The 15,111-nt window shown below is 32.0% G+C and overlaps 1 protein-coding gene across 3 annotated transcripts in view; it reads left to right on the forward strand.

Annotated features, from left to right (window-relative positions):
• The window catches only part of ANKIB1 (ankyrin repeat and IBR domain containing 1), a 154,416-nt gene that overhangs the window by 119,318 nt on the left and 19,987 nt on the right, over nt 1-15,111 (forward strand). For all 3 annotated transcript variants that reach the window (XM_012551293.3, XM_023505116.2, XM_031940003.1), the window contains 4 exons: nt 7,262-7,392; nt 11,375-11,509; nt 12,889-12,975; nt 13,067-13,133. In XM_012551293.3, the coding sequence (XP_012406747.1) occupies nt 7,262-7,392; nt 11,375-11,509; nt 12,889-12,975; nt 13,067-13,133 (420 nt within the window). The remainder of the gene's footprint in view (nt 1-7,261; nt 7,393-11,374; nt 11,510-12,888; nt 12,976-13,066; nt 13,134-15,111) is intronic.

The following is a 15,111-nucleotide window of genomic DNA, read 5'->3' on the forward strand; positions in this document are numbered from 1 at the left end:
TTCTGTGTCTACCATTTTGTGTGTGATTAGCTTAAGATTCTTAGGATGCCTTGAAAAACAAAATTCTAAGGACACAAGCACAAATGACTCTATTAAGAAAGTAAAAGGATATTCTCAAAATAGCCATGTTTGAATAGAGAAATCTTGAATAACACAATTTTAAAAGGCATATTCAAAAGATAAAGTAAATGGTAAATAAAATGAATTCCAAAGAGTATTGTCATCTTACAAAAATAACATCAAGAATACTAAAGATCAAAACCACTTATTTCTTATCTTGCTTTGTTATCCTGCAAAGGAAAGTGATCTTCAGTTGGGGAAATCTAGGATAAAATATGATAATAACAGATCTCACCCTGAGGTATATGACATGATGGTAAGAGAACATCCAGCTTTCTTCAGTCAGTTCAGAACACCAGATCTGAAAGAAAAATTGGGTTACTATAAAGATCTTGCAAATGCTATTTCTTTGTCATTTTCAAATGCTTTTTCTGCATCTATTGAGATGATCATATGGTTTTTGTTAATTTGGTTATTAATACGGCCAATTATACTGATAGTTTTCCTAATATTGAACCAGCCCTGCATTCCTAGTATAAATCCTACTTGATCATGGTGTATTATCCTGGGGATGATTTTCTGTATTCTTTTTGCTAATATCTTATTTAAGATTTTAGCATCAATATTCATTAGGGAGATTGGCCTATAATTTTCTTTCTCTGTTTTCAGCCTACCTGGTTTAGGTATTAGTACCATGTCTGTGTCATAAAAGGAATTTGGTAGGACTCCTTCATTCCCTATTTTTTCAAATAGTTTATATAGCATTGGGGCTAATTGTTCTTTAAATGTTTGGTAGAATTCACATGTAAATCCATCTGGTCCTGGAAATTTTTTCTTAGTGAGTTGATTAATAGCTTGTTCTATTTCTTTTTCTGAAATAGGACTATTTAAGCAATTTATTTCCTCCTCTGTTAATCTGGGAAGCCTATATTTTTGGAGGTGGTCATCCATTTCACTTACATTATCAAATTTATTGGCATAAAGTTGGGCAAAATAACTTATTATTTATATAATTTCTTCTTCATTGGTGGAAAGGTCTCCCTTTTCATTTTTAAGAATACTAATTTGATTTTTCTTTCTCCTTTTTCTAATCTGATTTACCAAAGGTTTATCTATTTTATTGGTTTTTCATAAAACCAACTCTTAGTTTTATTTATTAGTTCAATAGTTTTTTTACTTTCAATATTATTAATTTCTCCTTTTAATTTTAGAATTTCAATTTTAGTATTTGATTGGGGGTTTTTAATTTTGTCTTTTTCTAGCTTTTTAAGTTACAAGCCCAATTCATTGATCTTCTCTTTCTCTATTTTATTCTCTTTGTCACTTTTAATGAACTTTGAAAAACTCTAGAGAATGAGAAAGATGTCACAGAATTGGGTGTGGAGAAATGTAGATTCTTTCAATAAGAAAATACTTTAATTTAAGTCCCTTCCAAAATTCTAGAACATATTATCAAAGCAAGAGTTTATGAGCACTAAGAAAGGGAATCATTGATTACTACAAGGAAGAATCATTTCATCCTAAAAAGCTTATGGAGAGGGTTGAGCCAAGATGGCATCCACAAGCCAGAAAGTTGCCCAAGCTCTCCCCAGTAACTCAGAAACAATGTTAAATCAAACTTCTGAATAGATTCTAGAATGACAAAACTTATAAAAAAATGGAAGGAGTTCTGGAAAAATCAGTCTGATTTTGGTTAAAGAGTAAAGTGTCTGAGCAAGCCAGTGGGAAGCTTAGTCACGGCACAGATTAGCAACCAAGACCCCGAGGTCCTGGCTCAACGAACCAAGTAGCACAGTGGATCAGCAGCAGGGCCGCCGGCCCCAGAAATAAGATGAGAAGTAACTAGGCCAGACTCCTCCAGCCTAGCAAACAAGTCATGATCACCTGATACCCCAGAGCTCAAAGCCGGTGACTCCACCCATGATGCCTGGCAAAAGAAGCTTGGAACAGCACCTTCTGTACCCCAAGAACAGAACTCAATTTTAAAAGCCACACAGTGGACCCAAAAAAGTTAACAAAAAAAAAAAAAAAAAAAAAAAGTTGACCATGAAAAGTTATTGTGGTAACAAGGAAAATCAAAAACAGTAAATCAGAAGACAGAATTCTTACTTGCAAAACTACAAAGGGGGATATGAATTAAATACATAAATAACTCCATTTTACAAAAAAAAAGATATTTAAAAAGTCATTAGTTTAGTTTACTCCTTAAGAAAAATTCTTCAGGACCATTCCAATAATATATAAAATATTTGGGGGAAAAATAGGTAAAGAAGGAATTCTACTAAATTCCTTTTAAGATACAAATATGATGTTGATACCTAAACCAGGAAGATAACAAAAACTGAGAAGGAAATTTATGGATCATTCTCTCTAATATTGATTCAAAAAATGTAAATAAAATATTAGTAAAGAAATCATAGCAATTTATTACCAGGATAATACACTTAGGACCAGGAATGCAAACCTTGGTTCAGCATTTGGAAAACTATTAGCATAATGGAACATATCAATAACATTAACCAAGAAAAATATGGTCATCTCAGTATAGCACTCATTCATATTAAAAGAGTAGAAAACATAGGAATAAATGGAGTTTTCCTTAAAATGATAAGCAGTACCTATTGAAAATCATCCACAAGTATTATATATAATACAGAAAGCTAGAAACCTTCCCTGTAAGGTCAGATGTGAAATAAGAATGCCCATTATCGCCAGTATTAATCCCTCTAGTACTAGAAATGTTTGTGTTAGCAGTAAGAAGAAAATTGTAGGAATTACAGTAGTCAACAACGAAATAAAACTTTACAGTCTTTGCACATGATATAATATACTTAGAGAATCAACTAAAAAACTACTTGAAATAATTAACAAATTTAACAGAGTTGTAGGTATATAATAAATCCACATAAACCATAGGCATTTCTATGTATTATCAACAAACCCCAGTTGCAAAAAATAGAGAAATTTCGTTTAAAATAAGAGTAGGCAGTATAACATATTTAAGGTCCTATCTGCCAAGACAAAGCCAGGAACTATATGAACACAATTACAAAACACTTCACATAAATAAAGCCAGATGTAAGTTGGAAAAATATCAATTGCTCATGGGTAGGCCAACCTTGTATAATAAAAATGACAATTTACCTAAATGAATTTATTTATTCAGTGCTATATCAAACTGTCAAGAAATTATTTTATAGAGCAATTAACATCCATTTTGAAAGAACAAAAGGTCAAAAATCCTGAAGAAAGTAATGAAAAAATGCTAAGGATCTAAAATTTAAAAATGGCAGTCATCATAAGTAGGTGATCATGGCTAAAAAATGAGTGTTGGATCAGTGGAATAGGTTAGGTACATAGGACAATAATGACTATAGTAAAATCTATTGTTGGATAAATCCAAAGGGTTCTGAGATAAGAACTCACTAATTGACAAAATTTATGGCAGAAGCTAGGGATTGATAAATATCTCATGCCCTATACCAAGATAAGGTCAAAATGAATATAAGAATTAGACATAAGGCAAATCATGAGAACAAAGAATAATTTATAATTGTTAGACCTATGGAGAATGGAACAATTTATAACCAAACAGGAGATAAAGAACATTATGAAATAGAAAATGGATAATTCTGATTACATCAAATTAAAAAGATTTTGCATAAAACCACTGCAACCAAAGTTAACAGGGAAGCAGAAAGCTGAGAAACAATATTTATAACCATTGTCTTTGATAAAGGCTTCATTTCTAAATACATAGAGAACTGAGTCAAATTTATAAGAATACAAATAATTCCCTAGTTGATAAATGGTCAAAGGATATGAACAGGCAGTTTTCAGTGAAAAAATGCTCTCAATCAATGTTGATTAGAGAAAGCAAATTTAAACAGCTCTGAGATACCATCTTACATCAGTTTAGCTAATATGACAAAAGGAAAATGATGAGTATCGAACATGATGTAAAATTAGAACAATAATGCATCGTTAGTAGAATTGTAAACTGATCCATTCTGGAGAGCAATTTAGAACTATCTCCAAAGTGCAACCAAACTTCATTATCCTTTGATCCAGCAAAACTAGTGGTTTGAACCTAAAAAAGATCATAAAAAAGGGAAAGAGACCCACATATATAAAAATGCTTATAACAGCCCTCTTTGTGATGGCAAAGAATTAGAAATTGAAGAGATGCCTATCAACTGGGGAATAGCTGGACAAATTATGGTATATGAATGTAATGGAATACTCTGGAATTTTCTTAAGAAATGATGGGCAGAAGAACTTTTTTTTTTTTTTATTAAAGCTTTTTATTTTCAAAACATTTGCAAGGATAATTTTTCACCATTGACCCTTGCAAAACCTTGTGTTCTAATTTCTACCCTTTTCTCCCACCTAAATGGCAAGCAGTCCAATATATGTTAAACATGGTAAAAAAATATGTAAATCCAATATAAGCATACATATTTTTACAATTATCTTGCTGCTCAAAAAGAATCAGATCAAAAAAGGGAAAAAAATAATAAAATAAAAATTCAAGCAAATAATAAAAGAAGTGAAAATGCTATGCTGTGGTCTACACTTAGTTCCCATAGTCCTCTCTCTGGGTGTAGTTGACTCATCATCACAAAATCATTGGAAATGATCTGATTGTCTTACTGTTGAAATGAGCTACATCCAACAGAATTGATCATTATATCTTCTTGTCATGTATGATGTTCTTCTACTTCTGCTCATTTCACTTAGCATCAATTCATGTAAGTGTCTCCAAAAGACTCAGGATGGAAAATGCTATTCAATCTCCAGAGAAACAGTTATGTAGTCTTGAGTGCAGATGGCATATTATTTTCACTTTTTTATGTTTTTTTTCTTCTTTTTTGTGGTTTTTCCCTTTTATTCTTTTTTTTTTTTACAATGTAACTAATATGTAACTATGTTTAATATGATTATACATACATAACATAAAATTGCTTGACTTCTTGCAGAGGGGAAAGGAGGAATAGAGATAAAAATCTTGTAAAAGTAAATGTTGAAAATCAAGGTAATTATATTAAGTGGAGAGGAGAAGGAGCTAATCACTGACTGTTATACAAATGGCATTCCTAAATTCCATCAGAGAATTTGATAAAATATTTCACCGTATCATTGTGGACAGTAGAAATTTCTGAGCTTAATGATAGTACAGTTGAACAGATTGAACAATCTGTCTTTTGATAATTAGTGAATTGTTGGCCTAATTTTGTTCAATCGGTAATTTAAATAACATTATACTTAATGAGTTCTTCAGATTTGTGGGTGACTCAAATCTGGAAAATATGACAGAATTGGAATTTTTTGAAAGATTTTGACAGGCTAGAAATTTAGTAAGATATTCATAAATGTAAATTCTGTGTGTTTAAAACTTTATTCAGTACAGTACAATGCTATGTTAAAAGCTCTTCCACAAAGATTTCTTCCGTGCATGTTGCATTGATCAAAATTCCTTTGAATATCTAAAAGGAAATAACTATATTTGACCCTCTGATTTTTAAGAAAAAATAAGAAATGCAACAGGATAACATAGGCTTGCCAAAAATGTTTGCTTTGTCTTAGACATGGTAGAGAATGAAGTCCAAATAGAGGATGTTGTATGTGGTAAGGTCCTTCAATTGCTCCTATTTGCAGATGATGATATGGCAATTACATCAAGCCTCAAAACATTGCAGAGCTTGCTGACATTGACATCCATAATCAAAAGAATTTCTACCATATTATCCACACATGAAAATTTAAATACATGAAAAATCCCTATTTCCCAGATAATTGTGTGGGCTTAGGTGAATGTCCCAGAGAAGTGATTCATCTGCAGAACATAATTTGGAGAGACACTTTGAATGTATAATAACCCAAACCCAGAATTGAATAGTAGACCAGGAGGCGGTATTGCATTTGGAAAATTGTATAGTATTTTCATTGGCTTGAAGCTTTTCTTTAAAACAAAGACCCACTTGATAATATTCTTGCAATGATAATAGGTAGCTGTGAAGTACAAGATACAAGAATCCAACAAATTAAACTTGTAAACCAACTTTAAGGTAATAGAGAGAAACCTAGAATGTATAAATAGGCTTTAATACATCACCATTGAACAATTTTACTGAAGTAATAGTATAAAAGATAGAATCTGATGCCTCAAAAGGACAATTTACTCATCTTGTAGTAAGAGAGAAGACTTAAGTATGGTCAAGCTGTGTGCTGCATTGGGATCCATTAAATGTTGAAAGACATAAAGAATGAGCCACAGGATTATCGGTAGAGCCCTTAAAGAAAACATATATGTAGGGATATGGATGAAAGTCTCCATATAGGGTGAGGAGACCTGACAGACTTGCATATGCACCAGTGGGGGTGTGGGATTGCCTACATCCTAGAGATCCTGAAGTGTCAATCAAGGGCATGGCACTGAACTGCTCTGAATCTTATTTCCTCACCCACAAAAAGAAAAAATAATATCTAATTACCTCCTCACAGGCTATAAAATTGGAAAGTACCTTAAGAGGAGAAATTTTTTTCCCTTGTATTTTAGAAAAGGTCATTCCTCCCTTCTCCCCTCTAAAAATTATTACTTAAACCAAACATTGGTTGGTGTGGTATTGTTTGAGAAATAAAAATTGATCAGAATCATGCAAGCAAATGCAGACTGATTCAGTTATTAAAAATTTAATATAAATGAAATATTGGCTGACACAAAAAGTGTGAAATGTTGATTCAGTTCACAAGTATGTAGCTAAGTAAAAATGCTGAAATTCAAAAAAAAGTTGCCATGCATTTCACAGTATATGTAAATTTGTGTCAATAATAGCTTCCTGTGAAGCTGATTTATGGTTTACCTTATTTCAATGAAGAAATTACTTTTGTCCAAGAAACTCAACCAGACTCAGATAATTTAACAATTTAATCAATTATTCACATTAAAGAATTTTGCTATTCTGAAAGAAGTTAATTCTTACAAATGTTCGAGAATTAATTTAAATTTAGGTTTCATAATTGTGTCTTTGAGGTGTTTTTTCTTTTAGCTCTGCTTTTATTCTGTTTTAAATAAAGTTTAAAACATTTGCTTTTGTTTTGACAAGAAAATAAATCTCTTTTAAGGGATAAAAATAATCCACATAAAGTATTTTTATGACATTTTATACCTTTATTCTTTCTATGATTTGGCATTTCAAAGTCGTGGGAGTTAGTGAAGCTTATGAGGATGCTGCCAATTGTCTTTGGTTGTTAACGAACTCCAAGCCTTGTGCCAACTGTAAATCTCCTATACAGAAGAATGAGGGTTGCAATCACATGCAGTGTGCTAAGGTAAGAGCCTGAGAGATTGTTTTATACTTTTTACATGGAATTTTAATTTGATTTGATTATACTTCTTAAGAAGGCATTTATATGCAGGTAAATCATATATTTCAGATTAGTTGTAAGAGATAGAATTTTTACCTTTTTTGGTTGTGACTATGATAAAATTAATGTTAATTATTATAGTTGGGTTAGAGTTGGAGTTTGAGAAACATCAGGAATTGATGACCAATATTTTTTGTCACTGGATTAGTTTTAAAACATTTTTTCATCTACAAGTTAGTTTTTTTCTTCTGGAGATACTTATTCCCCTCCCCCCAAAAAAAACCCTAAATATTAGTAAATAAAAATCTATAATTAGATTAAAAATCAGGATTATAAAATAAAAAGATTTTACCAAATTGGACATATTTATTCTCATAGTGATTTCTTGTTAAGTACATTAGCACATTAAAAACAATCTTTTTTTTTTTTAAAACTCATCTGTTAGTATGAGAAAAGAAAAAGTAAGTACAAGTATTATTTATCAATATTAACCAACACAGTGAAAACCTGAAGGAAGTAGTGACCAAGGACCACCCTTCCTCTGAATAAGAACATTTAGGATTTGGTGCTTCCTTTAATATGGGCTTGTTAGGTGACTTTAAAAAAAATTACTTCTTTTCTCTGTGTACCAGAAAGTTTTCTGTGACTAAAAAAAATAAATCTGCTTTATAAGAGAGGGAGTGCCCTCATTGGTATCACTGTACCCTGATGAAGCACTTAGTGGGCCCTTCATAATTAGTTATCAGTTGGTTGATTAAAATAATAGAATAAAGCATTTATTAAAAAAAAAAAGAGAGAGAGAGAGAAAAGAAAAGAAAACCTGTAACATTTTTACATACTCCTGGCTTTAAACTAGTACTTATATTGAGAACATAAATATCAGCACAGATTTACAATCTACTAATGCACTGATCATTGGCTCCATGTCTTGTTTTATGAAAAGATGACAAATTTTTGGAATTAGAGAATTTGGAATTAGATGCTTAGAAATTTAAAATTATATTTCAAATAAATATAATGATAATTGAATCAAGCCAATGTTAAACATAATTTTGAGACTGCTTATACTCTAATTATAATTTTCTCTGACACTAAAACACCTAATATTTAAGAAGCTTCAGTAAAAGAATTTTTAAAAGTGTTACCTCATATTTTTTTTTAGCATTGAAGCAGTCATCAATTTCCTATTATTAGTAGCAGTATTTCAGTTAATGACAATAAGTATGACTAGTACCATGAAACTTTAAATGTCTATATTCCTACAAAGTTCATAAACCAATGTGAGAGTGATATGGATCTATAAACTTGGAATGCAGATCTAAATAGAAAAACTCTTCATATAGACACCAAAAAACCATGGTCAAGACAAACTCCCCATTTATGCCAAATTTAAAAATTCATTTCTCATGTCATCTGGTATTAGTCTATCTCATCTGTCTCAGGGACAGGTAGTAACATTCTTCATCAACAGAGTTGTCTTTCAAAATTATTTTTATTTTGTTGTTATAGTATAAATTATTCTGATTCTCCTCACTTCTTTCTTCATACAAATCTTTACAGGTTCCTAAGAAACTGTATTTTTTTGTCATTTCTCTCAAGTAATTATTATCTAACTACAATTTAATTACAAATTAATGGGATAGTAGACATCTTTTTAGTTTTTGTTAGTAAACTGGATTTTTCAGTAATTTGTATTTGAACAGAATTGGAAGTGGCGATGAAAATAAAGCAGAAAGTGGTCCTCAAATTCAGTGAATAATATCTATAAACATTTACTAAATGACTTCTGCGTTTAGGGCATACACAGACAAGCAGTTGCATATCATGTAGCTTTGTATTCCTGTATAGCACATTTCTCACTTGGTTTTTTACAAAGCCTAAAGCATTCAGGTCTCAATTTTATATATAAAATTAAAGATTAATGTAATAAACTTGAAATCAAAATAGAGGAATCGTTTTAGTTTCCTGAGAAGTCAATATCATTAACCAGATGATGAGAGACTTTTTGTTATTCTCTCTTCTTCCCCTCTCCCCCACTCCACCCCGCCCCCCCCCGAAAATTATTTGGTAAATAATTGAAAAACTAAGTATTTTTAATAAATTTTGTTTTGTTTTTTCATAATAAACATACAATTTGAGTTGGATCTTACTTCTATCAGGGGATTATTATTCTAATCAGGGGATTATTCTGTAAACCAGAATATCTCCCCAAGCAAATTACTCGTATTTGATTATTAATAAATGTTTCTCTGGCAAATTTTAGCTGAAACAACACAAAATCATCCTATTTCTTGCATAATAGTAAGTGTTCAGGCAGATGGCTTATTTGAATGAGTTGCTGAATAAATGAGACATGGTATGGCAATGACAGGTGCTTTCCCATTTAATTTTATTTGGGCCTTAAGACAATGTTACTTGTCTGAATTGTGACAACCTAAATGTAAGGCTGTTTTATAAACTTATGTTTGTTGATTAATTATATTTGTGAAGAGGGAAAAAATCCGTTACTAGTGGAAAACTAGTAGATTCCACTTAGAGTTTAAACATAAACACCCCAAATATATAATATAGCAAAATATGGCATGTTTTATATTGAATAAAAACAAATTACATAATTAGATTTATAGAATGAAAAAATATACTTGTTTGAAATTGAAAAAGCATAAAGTAAAAGACAACTCGTAGATTATAGGATTAAATTTGAAAGTTAATTTATTTTTAATGTAATAGTATAGTAATGTTTAATATGGCATTCATGCCAGCACCAATCACATCACTTTATACATAGAGCCTATTCTGGCTCTTAGTAAATGGTTTTGTTTTGGGAATGTGTAGTTTTTTGTTTTTTTTGATTCAGTCTTATTCTCAGAGATGAGATGTAATTCAGTTATAACAATTTCTTTTCATAATTTAAATAACAAAGGGTTCATTTTCATACAGTTTTAAATAGTTTTTTTATATAGAAAAAGGGAAAAAATAATTCTTAAATACAATTTTTTAAGAATCTGTATTTTATTACTATAAGATTCTATTATTTAATGATTGTGGGTATTCCCTTGGCCTTTGTAGATCATTATTCTTCAATAGCTTCATAAATGTCCTTTAAGAATTTCATTGGTTTAAAACTTAAATTGAATTTAAACATGATGGTGACTTTCTCCAAATTTTCCTCAAACCACAGACATTTTATCACAATAACCATATTTTGAAAACTTTGCACATTAACAGAATATGCCAGAGCTGATGGCCAAGCCTTTAAGAATCAGTTCCACTTCTAACTCACAATGAGGCATTCTCTTGAAGGAATTTAAATATGTCAGACTGAAACATTCACAAATAATGTATCTTTGCCACTAGTGTTTGTTCATGCAGTATGGATGATGTTTTATGTACATATTTTTATACAATGTAATTACCTTAGGATTTGTATTCTGGTATGATTAATTGAAAATCAGTAATGGAGTATTGGAAAATAACATCCAATGAGAATCCAAGGGGAAGGAGAGTTCTCTGCAAATATTAAGCCCTGGTTTTTTTTCTCTGTCTTGCATTTCTAGAAAGTGAATGAACTTGGTGTGCATCAGTCCTTGCTTTCTGAAAACTTAAATCATAAGAGAGATTTTGGGTGGCAAGAGTAGTAGAGGAGCAGGAAAGATTTTGATCTGCTTATGCATAGAAAATAAACATGCACCTTAGGAAAGTAGTCTATCTCTGCTTTCCTTCTTGCCTTAAATTACATTGTTTAAATGAAACTTTTAATCCTATCCTTGTGTGTTTTCTACATGTATGTCTTTTTTCCTGAATAGCCAAACCCTTTCTTTCAGTCTTTATAGTGCTGCTTTCCGTATTTCCTACTCTCTTCTAATTTAGACTACAGACCCAAATCAATCTGCATGTTGTTGATATGAAAAGGTATGTGTGTATGTGTCTGTGTTTTTCCCTGAAGTGCAAATATGATTTCTGCTGGATTTGCCTGGAAGAATGGAAGAAACATAGCTCTTCGACTGGAGGCTATTACAGATGCACTCGATATGAAGTAATTCAGCATGTGGAGGAACAGTCCAAGGAAATGACAGTGGAGGTGAGAAGAAATTAAACTAAAATGCCTGTCCAGTTTATATTGGTACCTTGAGGGTATTTAAATATTTTTGTAAATTTTTGGCTCTCATTGCTCCCATGTGATTGAAGCATTAAACTGAAGACTGGATTGGTATCAGTGGAGGCCTATCCTCCATGTAAGGCCCTCTCTAAGGTGATGTTTTCTTAAGGGATGGATAGATTAGTTAAGTAGATTGGTAAATGTCCATAGACATTTAGCTGTGTATGACTATATGAATATACTAAAAAGTTCTTCAGAATTTCAGAGAGGTGTGTTTTCCTACCCATGTTTCCTCTCTATCACTTTCTTGAGCAAAGCAGTACTCCGCATGAGTTAGGTTCAGTGAGGATCAAAGTAGCATCGACCTCCCAGATCTGTTATGAGGACAAAATGATGTGATATTTATAAAAGTTCTTAGCACAGGGCCTGGCCCAGAGTCAGCAGGCTAATTCTCTTCTCTTCCCTTAGTAGAATATCTGAAGTACTGTGGCTGAAAATGTAGTAGATGGGGGCCAGCTCTGGTAGGAAGTATTCCTTAACATAGCTAAGCTGTCCTCAAAAGACACTCTCCCCCTCCACTCCTCCCCTGGCTCATGTGCCAAACCTTTCCAGTTTGGTATAAGACTTGGCCAGAGCTGGTGCCACTCCCTTGCCATAATGGATCACCATAAGAAGACTTAAGTCTTATTAAGAAATCACCATGAACTGTTTTTAAAATTTTTTTTTAAAAATCAAAATACTTCTTCAGTTCAGATAATAGCTTTTTATTCATTTTTATCGCTGCTCTCTTCCATGTTTGTCACTTTCATTCTCCATCTCTATTCTGTTAGCATACTGTCAGCTATTGACAAGCTACACTCAGGTTTTGTGGAAGTCTGATTGGAGGCAGGAAGGAGGGCTTAATATCTACACCAGTGTGAGTTTTTCCTTTGATTTCAGTTAAAAAAAAAAATTAAATAAAAAGGTCATGGCTTTAAAGAGAGGTACATTTCTTAATATTCTGAAGATTGTTTTTTATTTTTGTTAAATTGTTTTCTTTTGTTAAATTGTTTCCAGTTCTTTGTAATCCCATTTGGAGTTTTCTTGACAAAGATACTGGAGTTTTCCATTTCCCTCTCTGGTTCATTTTACAGATGAAATTGAGATAAACCAAGTTAAGTAACTTGTCCTAGATTACACAGCTAATAAGTATCTGAGGCTAGATTTGAACTCAGGACAGTGAGTCTGACTCCAACCCCAGCACACTATTCATGACAACACAGTTAATTTTTGTTTGAAGCATAGAAATTATTACTGTAATAACATACAGTGTTAATAAACTCATGGATCTTATGTAAGTTATTTATGAACTTTGTTTCTAGGCTGAGAAGAAACACAGAAGGTTTCAAGAACTTGACAGATTTATGCATTACTATACGAGATTTAAAAATCATGAGCTCAGCTATCAGGTATTTCACAAACTGCTTCAGATTAATTAAGCTTCTCTATTACCGATTCAGAAGTTGGATATGCTAACAGAGTTTTTTCCTTTCTCTTTAGTTAGAACAACGCCTTCGAAAAACAGCCAAAGAAAAGATGGAACAGTTGAGTAGAGCTCTCAGTGGAAGTAAGTAAGGGAAAGGGGGAAGGAGGAAGAGTAGAAGTAGTAGTAGTAACAGTAGAGGTAGTGATGGGTGGATGTTAACAAAAATGGGTATAAGTAAGTCTTGTGAAATAAAATTTCTTTTAAGAAAGCAAATATCTTCACACAGCTGATTATTTTAAACCTGAATTTATATTTGAAACCTCCAAAAGTCAATTCTAAATAAAATAGCTATAATAAGTTTAAAACTACATTTTCATCATTTGTTGCCATTTGGAATTTTAAGCATTAAGGAGCCAAATATTATCCCATAGCTATCCCATAGCTAAGCTATCCCTTAGCTAACTTTAGAAAGTGTGTAAATTCTTTGAGACCCTTGACATTTAGTAGCAATTATATATTACATTTTTTTTCCGTGACACTTGGCATTTTCTGATCACACTCTAAACTGCCTCTTTGAGACATGTTATGTATCAGAATCATTGTCATTATCACCTGCTTATCAGATGAGGAAACATATTCCCAGTTGAGGTAGAGCCACTTGATTGTAAGTTACACACCTAATCAGTCTCAAACGCAGGATTAGAATCCATTGTGTCCTACTTCCAATGCTGCCAGTCCAGAGCCCTTAGAGATCATCTAACCGAAATCTTTCATTTGATTGATAAACTAAAAGCAAGTAACGTGAAAAAAATTTGTCTCAGACTACATAAGTTAGTTCCACATCCCACCTTATATTTGAATTGGCTTTGTGTATGCTTTTTTACATTCTTGGATTGTCTGCTCCTTAAGGATAGAGAAAACAATTCAATCATCTTCCACAGTCCTGAGCACAACCTCTTATATATAGTGAATTCTTGGTAAATCTTTATTGCACAAATTAATAGCATATGTTTTACCAAATGAGCAGTTATAGTTTAAATGTAACATTGAGTTTGAGGCAGAAATGTCATCACCAGTGTTAACTGCTAATCTGCTAATCCCTCCTTTTACCTGTGATTTAGATATGTACACACATACTACATGGAGTAGTATAGTCAAGCCTTCTCCACCAGCACTAGTTCCCCTTCTTCTGTTGAAAGCCCCAGTCAAAACATATCTCCTACTCAGAGAATACCCACACTGACCCAAGATCCTTCTCCCTGTAGCTCTACCCCATTCATCATACCTTCTTGGCACTTTATTTATTTATTTATTTTAATAAAAATTTGGGCTTTTTCCTCCAATTACATGTAAAAAAGTTTTTAAAACTTTTTTCTTTTTAATTTTGAGTTCCAAATTCTCTCCTCTTCCTGAGACAGTAATATGATATAATTTACACATATATAATCATATAAAAGTTCCCATACTAAGTCATTTTTTTAGAAGAAAATATGAGCTAAAGCAAAAAAAAAAAAGTGCAAAGACCCTTATTAGTTATTTTTCTGAAGGTAGATAACATTTTTTATCACAAGTCTTTTGGAATTATCTTGAATCATTTTTACCAAGAAGAACTAAGTTACCCACAGAATCATTATACAATAGTGCTGTTACTTTGTACAGGATTCTTCTTGTTCTACTTACTTTGCTCTGAATCAGCTCATGTAAGTTCTTACTTCCCATCTCAACACTATCCCAAAAGTCATGGGACTTTCATGTGCCCTGAATTGAATTCTCTCTTGTACAATGTTGCCTCCAGTTAAAATATGGGTTTTTAGAAAATAAGGATTGTTTCACCTTCCTGTTGATATTTTTAGCTCTTAACAAATGGGAAGCACTTAATACAGATTTTTTTTTTAAACATTCCATCCACTTAGACTACTCTCCACAATGAGGCAAAAATAAGGTGGTCCAAAAATGTTTTCACTTTAGCTTGGCATCAGCTGCTATCCCTGTCCTCAGAATGTACATGTGTATATCAAATACACAGTCATTTAACAGAAAATAAAGCATGTGACTACTGGGAGAACTAGAAGAACTTGAACTGAATGAAGCAAAAGGATTCTCATAATCAATAAACTAT

Source organism: Sarcophilus harrisii, chromosome 5, assembly GCF_902635505.1.
Source record: "Sarcophilus harrisii chromosome 5, mSarHar1.11, whole genome shotgun sequence".
In the NCBI taxonomy this organism is placed as follows: Eukaryota; Metazoa; Chordata; class Mammalia; order Dasyuromorphia; family Dasyuridae; genus Sarcophilus; species Sarcophilus harrisii.